The 13,259-nt window shown below is 49.2% G+C and overlaps 1 protein-coding gene across 1 annotated transcript in view; it reads left to right on the top strand.

The window, feature by feature from the left end:
- The window catches only part of IGF2R (insulin like growth factor 2 receptor), a 109,570-nt gene that overhangs the window by 30,551 nt on the left and 65,760 nt on the right, over positions 1-13,259 (top strand). The window contains exons 4-9 of the mRNA XM_082633713.1: positions 1,507-1,605; positions 7,102-7,234; positions 8,147-8,276; positions 10,050-10,155; positions 12,664-12,826; positions 12,961-13,135. Coding sequence (XP_082489839.1) covers positions 1,507-1,605; positions 7,102-7,234; positions 8,147-8,276; positions 10,050-10,155; positions 12,664-12,826; positions 12,961-13,135 — 806 coding nt within the window. The remainder of the gene's footprint in view (positions 1-1,506; positions 1,606-7,101; positions 7,235-8,146; positions 8,277-10,049; positions 10,156-12,663; positions 12,827-12,960; positions 13,136-13,259) is intronic.

Here is a 13,259-nt window from a genome sequence, read left to right as displayed (position 1 = left end):
GTGAGCAAAATTAAAAACGCGAGCAAACAGATGAACAGAAACCCCAGCCTAATTACCGTCACCATTAAGAACCAGTAAGTAAACAAAGCCTAAGCCTATAGTTACAAGGTTTAAGTGAAACTTGACCCACATCCTGTGTAAAACTACAGTGTAAAGATTAGGGTGTTTAAACTCAAAGCACTGTTTAATGTTTATGTTCCAGGCATACATTTTTTTTTTCTTTCTGAAACTTCTTCTCCCAGCCTTTTATTTTGATAGTTTTCAAGGCAGTGTGTTTATTGTTTTAAACATTTGTCCTCATTTACATTAAATGGAACATATTAACATCTATCTAGAAGAAGCCTTGGCCAGTGGGTAATGGGGTTCCCAACTTTTGGGGTCTTACTAGTGTTGAAATGGGACCTAATTGTTTAAAGCATGATGTTTGTGTTCTCACTATCTGCATATTGTATGTGATTTTTTGATTTTAATCTTTAGTGTTTAGAAAGGGGCTCTCAGCAAATGATTGCTAGCTTTTAGCAAAAGCAATTTGTGTACAAACCCTGTGAATGTTCTCTAATCAGAGTAAGAATCCGTGTTCAGAAAAATCAGGTTGAGTGAAACTTACGCAGTTACCAGATTGCTTTGAAATATCATTTTTAGAATTTGGTACTGTGACTGTTGCATTTTCAGGGCCATACTGTCTTGTCTGAAGAACTTTAAAAATAGAACTTATATTGTTAACTTTGGACCAGCCTATCAGTTGCACTATTGCCCATGTTGAAACCTTGGGAAAAAATCTGTTTGCAGTGGTATGAAATCTGGAGGTCTGAGTTACAGAATAAGCTAGCTTGTTGTTTGAATTTTAAGTAAATTGTCTTCAAGAATTCTGTGTTCACCCTGTGAGAACCAGAATTCACAGAACTCTTTAGATTTGCACATGGGCGCACAGAGGTAAGTCCCCGCCATGTCTTATCAACCAGCCACACTGTGGCTGACCAGTTCAGAGTCCTCGCTGGTGCTCTTCTGCTGGGAGGGGCCGCCCTCAAGTGCAGGGGCGTCTGAGCAAGGCTGGTGTACGAGCTCGGTCAGGTCCAGATGGGCCTCCTCCCTCGGCTTCCAGGAAGCATGAGGTCACATTTTCTGGCTTTGGTTTTGTTGGCATTTGGTTCAGAGAACATTTGGAGTTTGAGAGTGGGAGGTCAGTGAAGATTACTTCCCATGAGCTTACTGTACTTGCATAGTTGGGGCAGTAGAACAGTTTTGGATCATTTATAGCCAAATTCCAACATGATTTTATGAAGCTTTTGTCTCAGAAGTTTTGGGTTTGGGAACTTCTTAATGACCTTGTTTAACTAAAACAGTTGTGTGTCGTTCCCCACCTCCCGCTGCTGGTTTAAAATTTTTCGTTAGCCTTCACTGTTTCTGACTTTAAAAAAAAAAAAAAAAAGAAAAAGAACACTTTACAATATGCAGTATGCTAACTTATTTTTCCTTTTTTTTTTTTTTTTTTTTTTTTTTAAATAGGGAACTCCCGAATTTGTAACTGCAACAGACTGTGTGCATTACTTCGAGTGGAGGACAACTGCAGCCTGCAAGAAAGACATATTTAAAGCAAATAAAGAGGTAACAAGGGCCCTTCAAGGTTACATGCTTGTGAAATACATTCTGGGAGCTTTAGGATTTGAAGTACTGATGCCAACCTTTTGGGGTAGAAATCTTTTTGTGGTTTTCAAACTCCATTTGAGCAGAGATACCATGTGATTTAATTGTTAAGTTGTCCTGGATGGTTCTTATTTCTACGACAGGGCATCTTAAATACACAGGATGGACTGGAAATGGAATGGCTCACTTGTGTAGAGCAGGTTAGTTCTTGATTTCTGATGCCATGCAACTCAAGAGCTAAGTCACAAGTCGAGCTTGGGTTTAGGTATCATGCCACCTACAGATGGCACCTCCTCAGCCTTGGGGTGGCTTCTGGACGCCTTGTGGATCCAGGTCAGGTGTGCCTGGCCCTTCAGTTCTTTGCCAGCTCACCTCAGAGACTAGACGACTGTCATCATTACTTCCGTTCTTTCTCTGGTATCTGGTCACGTGTTCCTGGTGATCGATGAAGCACCCTCTTCCCTAGCCTAGAGCCTCTGACTTTCCCTGGTGCCGGAGGGCAGTTTCTTCTGCCGCCTCCCCACCCCCACCAGCCCGGGTCTTAAAGGTGACTTCCTGTGTCCACCCAGACAACAGTCTTCATGGGTTGAGTTTTCTCACTTTTCTCTGTTAGTTTTCTGTTCTGAAGGGTTGAGTTCAAAGACTCTCAGGAACCAGGAACTGACAGATGAGAGTAATCAGTCACTTCTGCTGAGGACCTAAAGTGTTGTCATTTCAGAAGGGCAAAAAGAGATGTTTGTTCTTAAGAGATAAAACCGAATTTAGGGATTCGGAGGAGGAGGAGGAGGAGGGAGCGGGAGATTAAAAAACAAAAACAAAAACGAATTTAGTTACGAATAGTAAGTTATCACCGACTCTTCAGATGTGGCAATCTACAAAAGAAAAGGCAGTCGGAATGCTGCCTCCGTGAGTGTAAGGAATGTTCAATGGGAAGAAAGTTCAAAGCGTGGAAAGAAATGAGGCCTAATGAAATGACACCGATATTTAGTAGGAGATGGTGTCCAATTTAAACTTTGCATTTTGAAACTTAGCTTAAACTGTTTGCCGGTGTACAGTTAACGGCAGGAAAAGCATCTCTGAACCACAGTGCCAGACACCTTCTGCTCTCCTGTGAGACCCCAGGCCTTCCAGGCCCCATGGAGCTTCCTTCCCTTGGGCCCTGATTCTCCAACTGACAGTTATTACACCCACTTTTCCTGTTTTAACTGAGCGTTCTTTTTACCTTGCTTTGCTGAACTGACAGTTGTTTCCCACCACCTAGGGAATAATTGCTTCCCCAAAGAAATAAAGAAATAGTGACTTGTTTTTGATTTTCTTTGTGCTGTAGGTCAGAAGTCACAAACTACATCCTGTGTTTGTACACCCTCAGAACTAAGAATGGTTTTTACATTTTTATAGGATTGTAAAAAAAGAAAGCAGAGAAGAATACACAGCAGAGACCTACGTCACTCACAAAGCCTAACATGTTTACAGAACAAGTGTGCTGACCCCTGTTCTAAGTCTTTTTGGGGGGTGGGAACGGGGAGATACGGTCTGTGTTTTTCTCAGAAGTGACGTTTAACTTCTCTTAGAAGCTAAGCTGATCCAAAGATGCAGGAGGAATGTTGGTATGTTCCCAGTGATCATTTCTTTGGGCCTGGTTGGCAGCTGGGCTTTATTCATGGAGTTTTCATTTACTGAGGGCATGTTGTGGGCTAAGCATTAGGAATTTCATTACATTTTGAAAGGGTTGTTGCATTCATGGAGCTCATAGACCAAAGGTATGGAGGGCATCGCTCTGCCTTAGGTGTAGCTGAATTAGACAGGAAGAACCAGAGAGCATGAAGGCTGCTGCAAAAGCAGAGCTGTCACCGCTAGCAGGTGACTATAAAGCACGGTCCCTTCTCTCTGTCTTCAGTAGGATTTGATTAAACCTTACAGGCTATGATATAACTTCAAAAATTATATGAAATGTAGAAACGCTCATCATTCCTTTAAAAAAAACCTAGATTTGGTTTAGTGGCAGTGTGGCCTTGATTTCCACACCTTATTTATATCTCCCCATTTCTTCTGTTGGTTTGGCTTTGTCAGATTTAAATGGTGTGATGGGCAAAGAACACGGTGGTTCCAAAAAGTGCCTTTTAAACGCACCGGTGTGGTGCTTGTTCAGTGGATTCTGGTGGGGTCGTCTTAGATCATAATTTCTGTAAAAGCTCGTGGGTGTACATCCCTTACCATTCCTACTCTTGGGAACACAGAGAATGCAGAACTGGCAAGCTAGTGGTCTTACCGGAGTTACATAAATACGGTTAATGTACAGCCGTACACCGTTAACAAGGGTGACTCAGTGTGCAGTGTGGGGAGCTGGCACCAGCCTCCTTCCCCGGCCGCTGCATTCCTGCGCTGATGAATGTCTCCATTGCTCTGCTCGGGGGAGCAGGAAGTGGGAGGACTTTCCCCAGGAGCCTTGCTTGTTTTTCCGATGCTCCCTCCAGTTCTGGGGGGCGCTGCACTGGGCGTGTCTCCTGTTCCTTCCTGGAGTCGGGAGACAGCCAGAAGTTGCTCACGGCCTTGAGCTGGGTGTCCGCAGGCGTGGCTCACTGGAAGCCCTCAAGCCTTTCGGTGACATGGAGCTAGTTTCAGGAGCGTGGCCCCCTCTTCCCTCCTGCTGTGTGCCGTCCCGCTCCCTCTTCTTTATTTTGTAGCTGGAGAGTTGCTTCTTTGTCTCCTTCCTTGAATTGCTGCCCCGCTGAGTTGAGTTCATGCTTTCTGTATTATCCTGCTAGGGGTTGACAAGCTTTAGGTTCGCAGGATTATGGACGTGGGTTACTTTTACTAGAACCTCTTCTGGGTCTGCAGTCCTCCCTTTCTTGCACTTCCACTGCCTTTCTGCAGGACGTAGTGCCAGGCGTGGTTCTGGCCTCCTGACCTCACCTGCTCTGTGCCCATGCTCGCCCTCCTTGGTTGGCATCAGGATCTCTGGTCAGCGTTGTAGGCAATGGGAGACTTTGCTTTAAGGGTTTGGTTGAAGTGAGTTCAGGTGCCCCCCTGGGGCTCCGAGGGGGCGAATGTCCTTGGGTTCCATCCGTTTGCGCTCCACGAAGTCTCTGCACACAGGACAGGGGAAGAGGGTTAGTGGGTCAGCGCATTCCTGCGGGTTTGATAGCATCTTTCCGAGAAACATTTAAAAGCTAAACATTAACGTTAAGCAGTTAACTTTTGTAAATGGACCTGCCTGTGAATAGCTGCAGTTTTCTAAAGGACAGTTTAAGGAAAATTATCCATAGGAAGTGATGAAACAAACTGTTTTGAAATGATTGCAGAGAACATGAGTTTTTAGATTATTCCTTGGCTGAGGTGATTAGAATGATATGGGGATGTTTCACATAAAGACTGGGTGATCTGGGCCTTTACGTGGGGGCACATCTCTGGGCTTGAATGCTTTGCCTTCCGAATTTGGTGGAACTTTGAAAGCACAGGGTCTTGCCACCTGTAATGGGTTCCTTGACATTCCTCCTACACCCCTTTTTTTTCCTGCCAGCTTTATTGAGGTATAATTGACAAATAAAACTGCATACACTTAAAAGTGTATAATGTGATTTGATATACTCCTTGACTTTAAAAAAAATAAAAGACCATTCATTCATGGAGATGAGAGAGTGCTCATAAATTAGAATCCAGCTAGAGGCCCAGAGGAGGAACTTCTCTTCATGTTAGTGAACAGGTGTTTAACGGACCCTTGTTAGGTTCTGGGTACTGTCCTAAGCCTTGCTTAGGGCTACAGCAGTGACAAGGCCCCTGTCCTGCGGGAGCTTACACTCAGGTTAGCAGATGGGGGTGCCTGGTGATAGACACCAGTGCTGTGAAGAAGAAGAGAGCTGGCGATGTCAGAAGTGGCCCCACTAAGCAGGTGACACTTCACCTGAGGCCTGAACGCAGTGAGAGAGCCGTGGGGCTATCAGGGAATCATTCCAGGTAGAGGTAGCATCGCTTCCATGGGGCTGAACTGCACCCAGAAGCCAGCGTGGCTGCGTGGAGGGTCCCCGAGGTTGGAGACCGTGGAGGAGCTGAGATTTCACCCTCAGTGTGATGGGAGGCCACTGGTGGATTTTGAGCTGGGAGTGATGTGACCCAGTGGAATTTTAGAAGGATTGATCTGGTGCTTGTGGAGACACTGGCTGGGGGTAGGGGACATGGAAGCTGGAACCAGGGGTCCTGTTAAAAGAGACTGTTGCAGGCGAGAGGTGATATCAGTTTGGACACAGGTGGTAACGGAGGAGCCGATCCAGGGTTGGGTTTAAAGTGCTGAGAGGACTTGCCGATGGTTTGGATGTGGAACGTGCGGGTTCTCCGTGGCCTTCATAGTTTGGCCCTGAGCAATGGGCTGAATGATTGTGTGTTACTGAGGTGGGGAATGCTGGGATGAGAGCCGGTGTCGAGGGGAAAAAAGGCCTATTTTAAATATGCTAAAGTTGAGATGCTTCTGTGTATCGAAGTGACAACGGTAAATAACAACAAATGACACTGACGTTGACTCACCAGCACCCGCACCAAGATCTTTACGTGTGTGAACTCGTTCAGTCTTTACAGCAACCTATGAAGTATCGATAGTTACTATAACTATTCCCACTTGACATATGGGGAAACCGAGGCACAGAGGCTCGATTGGCTTGTGGTCATACTAAGTGTCAGCCCCGGAGTTTGGACCCGGGCATTCTGTCTGCAGAGCCTGCCCGTGAGCACCGCTTTTCTGCTGGCGTTGGCTGTGAAGTCTGGGCTTGCGGGGAGAGGTCACGGCCAGAAACATACACTTGGGAGCCAGTGGCGGGTATCTAGTGCATCGTGCACAAGGTCACCAGGGGAATGAGCATAGACAGGGACGCGGCTGAGAAGTCAGCCGTGGGATACCTCTGCATTTAGGGTCCGTTCAAAGGAAGTTGAGGCACATTCCCAGGAGGCTGAGAAAGCAGGCTGTGGGCAGAGGGACCCCAGGAGCCCCTGGAGGCCAGGCAGCCAAGTGAAGAAAGAGTTTTGGGCAGGGGAAGGCCATTGGCCTGCGGCCGGGGGGAAGGCCGAGATTGGTAGTGGGGTCAGAGTGGGTAGTGGCTGCGTCCAGCAGAGGGTGACGGAGAGGGAGAGAGGACAGTGACGGTGGGCAGGCGGGAACGTCTGCGCTGGTTGCAGGGCTGCGGCGTGGTGGCCGCGGGGGTGTGGGGACAAGGGAGGACGTGTGTGAGGGGCGGCGGCAGGGCAGCACGCCAGGGGGGGACAGGGATGGCGCGGCTGGGAGGGAACAGGTGGGCGGAAGCAGCCGGAGCCCTGTCGGCCTCGGCTTTGCGGTCATCAGGGGACCTCGCGGCCCGGAGACCCTAAGGCGTGGAGACGGGTGTCCCATGATGTGGGGCATAGGCTTTGCTGAGCCTGCGGCCCCCAGGAAGGTGTGTGTCGAAGACTTGTGTTCTCTCCTGTCTCTCCTAGGTGCCGTGCTACGTGTTTGACAGGGAGCTCAAGAAGCATGATTTAAACCCACTGATCAAGATCAGCGGTGCTTACTTGGTGGACGACTCTGACCTGGACACTTCTCTGTTCATCAACGTTTGCAGAGACATAGGTCTGAGTCTGGGGGCGTTGTGGGTGGGGATGGTGAAGGATTTCTCTGGAGGCTTCAGTATCTTTGCCCTTGCACCGTATTCCTTTGTGGATAACCCTGTCACCTATTGGGCCCCTAAGAAAGCTTGTCCCCAAAGATGCTCTCTGCACAACCCCTCCCCTTTGCCCCCAGGAAATTCTGATGCCATCGCAAAGTCCATTCTGACCCTTGGCCATGCCAGCGTGTTCTGCCTGCCAGATGCTTTGGGTTTCAGGATTCTTAAGTAAACCTTCCTTCTCACGATGAGGGGAGAATTGGCTGATTTGGGTACTGGGGGTGCTGAGAGCTGCCGGGGCAGAGGAGACATGGAAACCCCCAAACTGGTGAGGTAGCGCCCTGGCAATTGGATCCGTCTGTAGTTTGACCAAAGTTATAGAGACAGAAAGGGGTGAATCTAAGATTCGAACCCAGAGCTGTCCGTAGGTTGTTTCCATGAATCTACTCACCTTTCCACCAATCCACTCCATGGAGACCCTGCATTTTCTTGTCTGTAGGTGATTCTAAGGTTCCTGTAGCTCTAGGAGAAGGGCTGTGTCCCTTAACTACCAGTAGCGTCTTAGTCCCTCTTTATAGGCACCTCTTATGTACCAGGGACAGGGTGAGCATCTTACATTGTTTCGCCCTCACTTCCCGGCTGCCCTGCAGAGCAGGAAATCTGTTCCCATTTTCCACTTTCAGATCGGTCATTGGCTTGCCCCGGGTCTCAGGATGGGATGTGATCCTACTCTTCTTGGTTTCCAAACCTCTGCTACCTTATATCAGTTATGGAGACTTAAAAAAATTTGATAATTTTTACAAGGGACCCTGGACCTAAGGTTAAGTGTGATTGCTACACTTGACGCATTCTCTGATTCAGTGTCACACGTTTTACAGGGGCGCTACGGGCCACGAGTCCGGAGGTGCGTTCCTGTCCCACCGGCACTGCCGCCTGCCTGGTGAGAGGGGGCCGGGCATTCGACGTCGGCCGGCCCAAGGAGGGACTGAAGCTCGTGAGCAATGACAGGTCGGTCTGCTGGTGGCACGTGTAATCTTCAGCAAGAGCCTGGCTTTTCAGGGAGTTGCAAGAATATCCCTTTTCAACAGGGCTTGCAGAGTTGCTACTTCGCATATGCTTGTAAAGTGATTGGTCATTGTTTGAGTCATGTAGGCTTGGTGACTTAGGCAGGAAAACGTATGTCATGATCCAGCCCATATCCATACGGGTATCCACTTCATGAAGTCCCACCTACCTTAAGGTGCGTTTGGGTATCTTCCCTCTTTGTCACCTGTGACGTTGGTTTTATGTCTGTGGTTTTATCTGTTCTTTAAAAACACCGTCCTGGAGGCGAGTGACAGGAGGGCCGCTTTGCCACCGCCCTTCTGGGTGCAGAGTTTGCTTCCCGACTGGGACGAGGGGGCGCTCCTTAGTTCCTGGTGGGGATGTTTCATTTCTCCTAATAAGCTGTGTTGCTTACACACATTCTTCTCATGCGTTTGTACCTCTCTTGGCGGGGAGAGGTTTTTCTCCAGTGTGTCACACGTGACCACATCCTGAACTCGGATCAAGGATTTTGATTTTCTCCCTGTTGCAGGAGTCTTTGGTAAACGCCTCGCTGCACCTGTTCTCGTCTGGAACTAGGGGTGTGTCACCGTGTGCAATAGATCACACTTCTGTCCCCAGAAAGAGCTGGAGCCTAACCTAAATTTAAAAACATCTGAGAGGTTTCTATATGTGCGTCTGTATTCGTTTGCCAGAGCTGCCACAGCGAGTACCACAGACTGCGCAGCTTCAACAGCAGAAATTTGCTTCCTCTCAGTTCTGGAGGCCGAGCTGTCAGCGGGTTCTTCTGAGACCTTGCCTCTCGGCTTGTAGACAGCCACCTCCCCGTGTCCCCTCACGGCCTCTCCTCTGTGTGTCTGTGCCCCGATCTCCTCTCCTTATAAGGACACCCATACTGTCTGATTAGGGCCCACAGCAGTGAGCTCAACTTACTCACCTCTTCCAAGGCCCTGTTTCCAAATACGGTCACATCCTGAGGTCCTGGGGGTTAGGGCTTCAACATACGAAGTTTGCGGGGACACAGTTCAGCCTCTCGCACCGTCCTAAGTGATAAATGGGTGTCCTTCCCTACTGGGAGGGCTAGAGACGACTTCGGAAAGTGTGGGCGTCGAGCGAAAGCCTAAGCGTGTATTCAGAGGAAAGGAAGGTCATCTGTTTTCGGTGGTCCTGTGGCCGGTGCACCGCGAGCCGCGGCCACAACCCACAACGAGGCCAGCACCCCCGTGGGCGGTTCCAGGCTCTGCCTGGCCGCGGGAGGCCGTGTCGCCAGCGCGCTGGGCTGTCTCCAGGCTTAAAAAAAAAAATGAAAAGATCTTTGACTTGCCCTGAGAAGTGGTCGTTTAGAGAATAAGTGGTCGTGTAGCCTTGTGGGCTGAAATGCAGTTGGCTGGCTGGGCTGTGTTTGTTTTGTTTTGTTCGATTGTTTATAATCTTTTTTGTTGTACTCAAACAGCTTTTCTTAGTATTTAAGTTTATATGTTGGTTGTTCTACTTATCTTTTTTAAGCACTCATTGAAGTTTACTTAGAAAAAAAATTTTTTTTTCCCAAATGGAAATAAATTTAAGTTACTTCGTACTATGGCTTCTTTCATATTGTAAGCTTCTGTTCTCCCTTTCCGCACACCCGGGGAAAAGGAGAACAGAAGCTTGAGCTGAAGGCTCAGGCAGCAGACTAATTGGAATGTAATTTGTACTTTTGTAACCCTAACCCTCTTTTTCTCGACGTGTATCCTCCAGGCTTGTCCTGAGTTATGTGAAAGAAGGGCCAGTTCATCCAGACTTCTGTGAGGGTCACAGCCCGGCAGTGACTATCACGTTTGTCTGCCCGTCGGAGCGCAGAGAGGTGAGTGGCTTGTCTGAGAGGACGCCCCAGTGGCGTGAGCACAAGTCAGGGTGGGGCTGGTGCAGGACAGATGCCTCCGTGGAGGTGGCAGCCATGCTTCCCGGGATGGACTCAGACGCACGTGCTTGGCTTGCTGTTTGCTGTTTCTCAACGACCCGGAGGGGTGTCTATGCTAAGAGAATGGTGTTCGGTTCAAGGGTCAAGTGAGATATTAAGTGGTTCATAGACAGATTGTAAAAAATTGTAGAGCGATGCTGGTTGGAATGAATATTTGAAAAGACTGTATGTATCATCCTAAACCTGTGATTTCACATCTGTTATTGCTTCAGATGAGGCAAGGTAAAAATAGCCAATTGGTTTATAGAAACATAGTAAGAAAGGAGTAGTACAGATGGTATGTAGACCTGGCAGAAATGGCTCGGGCCAGCAGCTGAGGTTCCGGGGATGGGTACCAGTGTAGGAGAATTAGGGCCAGAAGGGAGGTTCCTGCCAACTCAGAGTGGAGCGTGTCACCCCGTCGCCTGCCTGCCTCCCCCCCCCGCCCCCTCCCCCCTCGCACTCTCCCAGGCAGATTGACTACCCTGTCCTCTGGCTGTTTACTCAATTCTAGTGCGGTTGTAAACTCCTTGAGGGTAGGGCCTGCGTCTGGGGTGTCCTTGGGCCCCGTGCCCAGTGGTGTCTCACCGGTCCACTGCTGCTTAAGTGTCTTCGCAGATGCCGTGCTGATGAGGGGAGACATCCCCAGGGAGGAAGGGTAGGGCTTTCCTCCAATTTATTTCTGCCTTCTCCTTGTAGAATGAAGTAGGAGGAGCTGAATTCTTTTGCCAAAGAATGTCCTCCCCTCCCCCCAAACAAACGTGGAATTTGCTCTGGTTTCTGGCTGGCAACTGGCCTGTTTTGTGTGTGTGTGTGTGTGTGTGTGCGCGTGTGTAGGGGTGGTGTATGGAGACAGAAGTGCAGTCCAGCCAGCTTTCCATTTGTTGTCCCCAGACTTCTAGGGTCGCGTGATGTCAGCTCAGCAGAGACCCGACTGACCAGTAATCAGCGTTAGTCCTGAACGTGATACTGAGGACTGTTTATTTATACTATCCATCCTACAGATGTGAATCAAAATCTTTTGAGCCTGATGAGATGTTCTAAGCCGGCAGTGGTTTTAGTGTTTCCCTTTCTTACTTGGGCTGCATTCAGTGAGAAATCATTTCACACTCTCACGAGGGAGAGAATGGAGAGTTCCCCTCTGTTCTCCATGGGATGCGAGGCCGTTGGGCTGGTGGCTGTCAGTGGAGCTAAGGGTTCTGTTTCCAGCCTGACTGTTCCCTGGGAAGAACTTGGGTGACGTGGGCTTGGACCCCCTAATACTTGAAGGTTTACTGAAGAATTTCCACTGGCTCGTTGAATGCTTTTAGGAGCTGGAACTTGAGGAAACATTCACCTTGCCACACAGATCTTTTTAAAAGGATTTTATTGAATTTACGTACTATAAAAATACACCTGTTTTAAGTACAATTTAACGGTTATTAGTGTACTAACACAATTGCACAGTCATCGCCATGGTCCGTGTTAGAACTTTTCCGTCACCCCAGAGAAGCCTGGTGCCCGGTTGCCATCACCCCCTTGCTCCCCCCAGCCCTGGCAGAGCTGTGGACCACCTTTCTGTCTCGCCTTTCCTGACATCCCACACAAGTGGAGTCACACAGCGTGTGGTGTCCAGCTTCTCTCACTCAGCACTTGGTCCACATCACTGTATGCATGTCTGACTGCTCTGAGCCAAGGGGTTAAAGCATAGATTTTGAGTCAGTAGTCAGGGCTGGACTGCAGCTCTACACCTTACTAATCATGTGACGGTAAACCCGGCACTTAGTCCCGTGCCTGGCACGTAGCAGGTGCTTAGTAGACGTTTGCAGAGTGAGGGGCCTGGAATCAGCACAGCTACTCCTGATGCTAAGGCCAGTGAGCCGTTTTCTCCCAGGGAAGGTTAGAAGATGGCACTGCACCCCAGTGAACAGTGACTTCATGGCATCCTTCCCAGAATCCGGGTTTGCGGTGGGTGATACCCTGGCTTCACCCAGGGGCAGGAACAGATTTGAATACGGGTGAAGTGTGCCCGAGAGCCATGGACGTTCCCGTGGAAAGGGGTTAGGGACCATCTCCCCAGATGCATGCAGGCTCAGTGATGTCCACCCAGCGGGCAGGGGCGGGGGTGGGTGGGTGATACCGTGATTCACCTGTGACTGAAAGGAGTACATGGACCACAGGCCCTTCACACATCATGACTGCTTGCCAGGGGCGTGGTGGGCGGGTGATACCGTGTTCAGGGCGGGCTCACAGGCTGACGCTTGCGTATGACTCTGGAAGGGACTGGAAGGGTTCCAAGGAAATGCAGTCGGAGGAAACAGAAAAATGTCAAACCCCAATAACATACCTTTGGCTTTTCAGAAGCATAGAAACATCTGCATTTAAGCTTCATGAAAAGAAGTAATTCTGTTCCTTTCACCTCGTTCATGATAGGGCACCCTTCCCAAGCTCACGGCGAAATCCAACTGCCGCTTTGAAATCGAGTGGATCACCGAGTACGCCTGCCACAGGGATTACCTGGAAAGTCGGAGCTGCTCTCTGAGCAGCGAGCAGCACGACATTGCCATTGACCTCCAGCCGCTCAGCCAGCTCGGAGGTGAGTGGGTGGCTGGGGGCCGGGAGGTGGGAGAGGGAATAAGAGTCCAGGGGCCGAGCTCCCCCTGCCCGGGGGTGGGCGTTTCAAGTTTGATGCGTAACAGAGCCTCTTCTTGTTTATCCCCCTTTCCTCAGCTTCAAACTCCTCGTACTATACTGCAGAGGGAGAGGAATATGTCTTTCATTTGCATGTCTGTGGAGGAACTGAAGCACACATCTGTGGTGAGAAAGATGCTGCAGTTTGCCAAGTGAAGAAGTCAGATAACACTCAAGTCAAAGTGGCAGGGAAGCTCCAGAATCAAACCCTTCGGTGCGTACGGCCTTCACGTTAACTTTAAGTGCATCGTGCGTGTTTCTGTGAAACATAACATACTCCCCTGCCTTCCTTCTCCTTCCATTTTCCGCAAAGCACAGGGAAATCAGTTAAGCTGGCA

The sequence above is a fragment of the Mesoplodon mirus genome (genome assembly GCF_964341445.2).
Source record: "Mesoplodon mirus genome assembly, chromosome: 10".
NCBI lineage: Eukaryota > Metazoa > Chordata > Mammalia > Artiodactyla > Ziphiidae > Mesoplodon > Mesoplodon mirus.
This window is presented reverse-complemented; position numbering and strand designations above follow the sequence as displayed.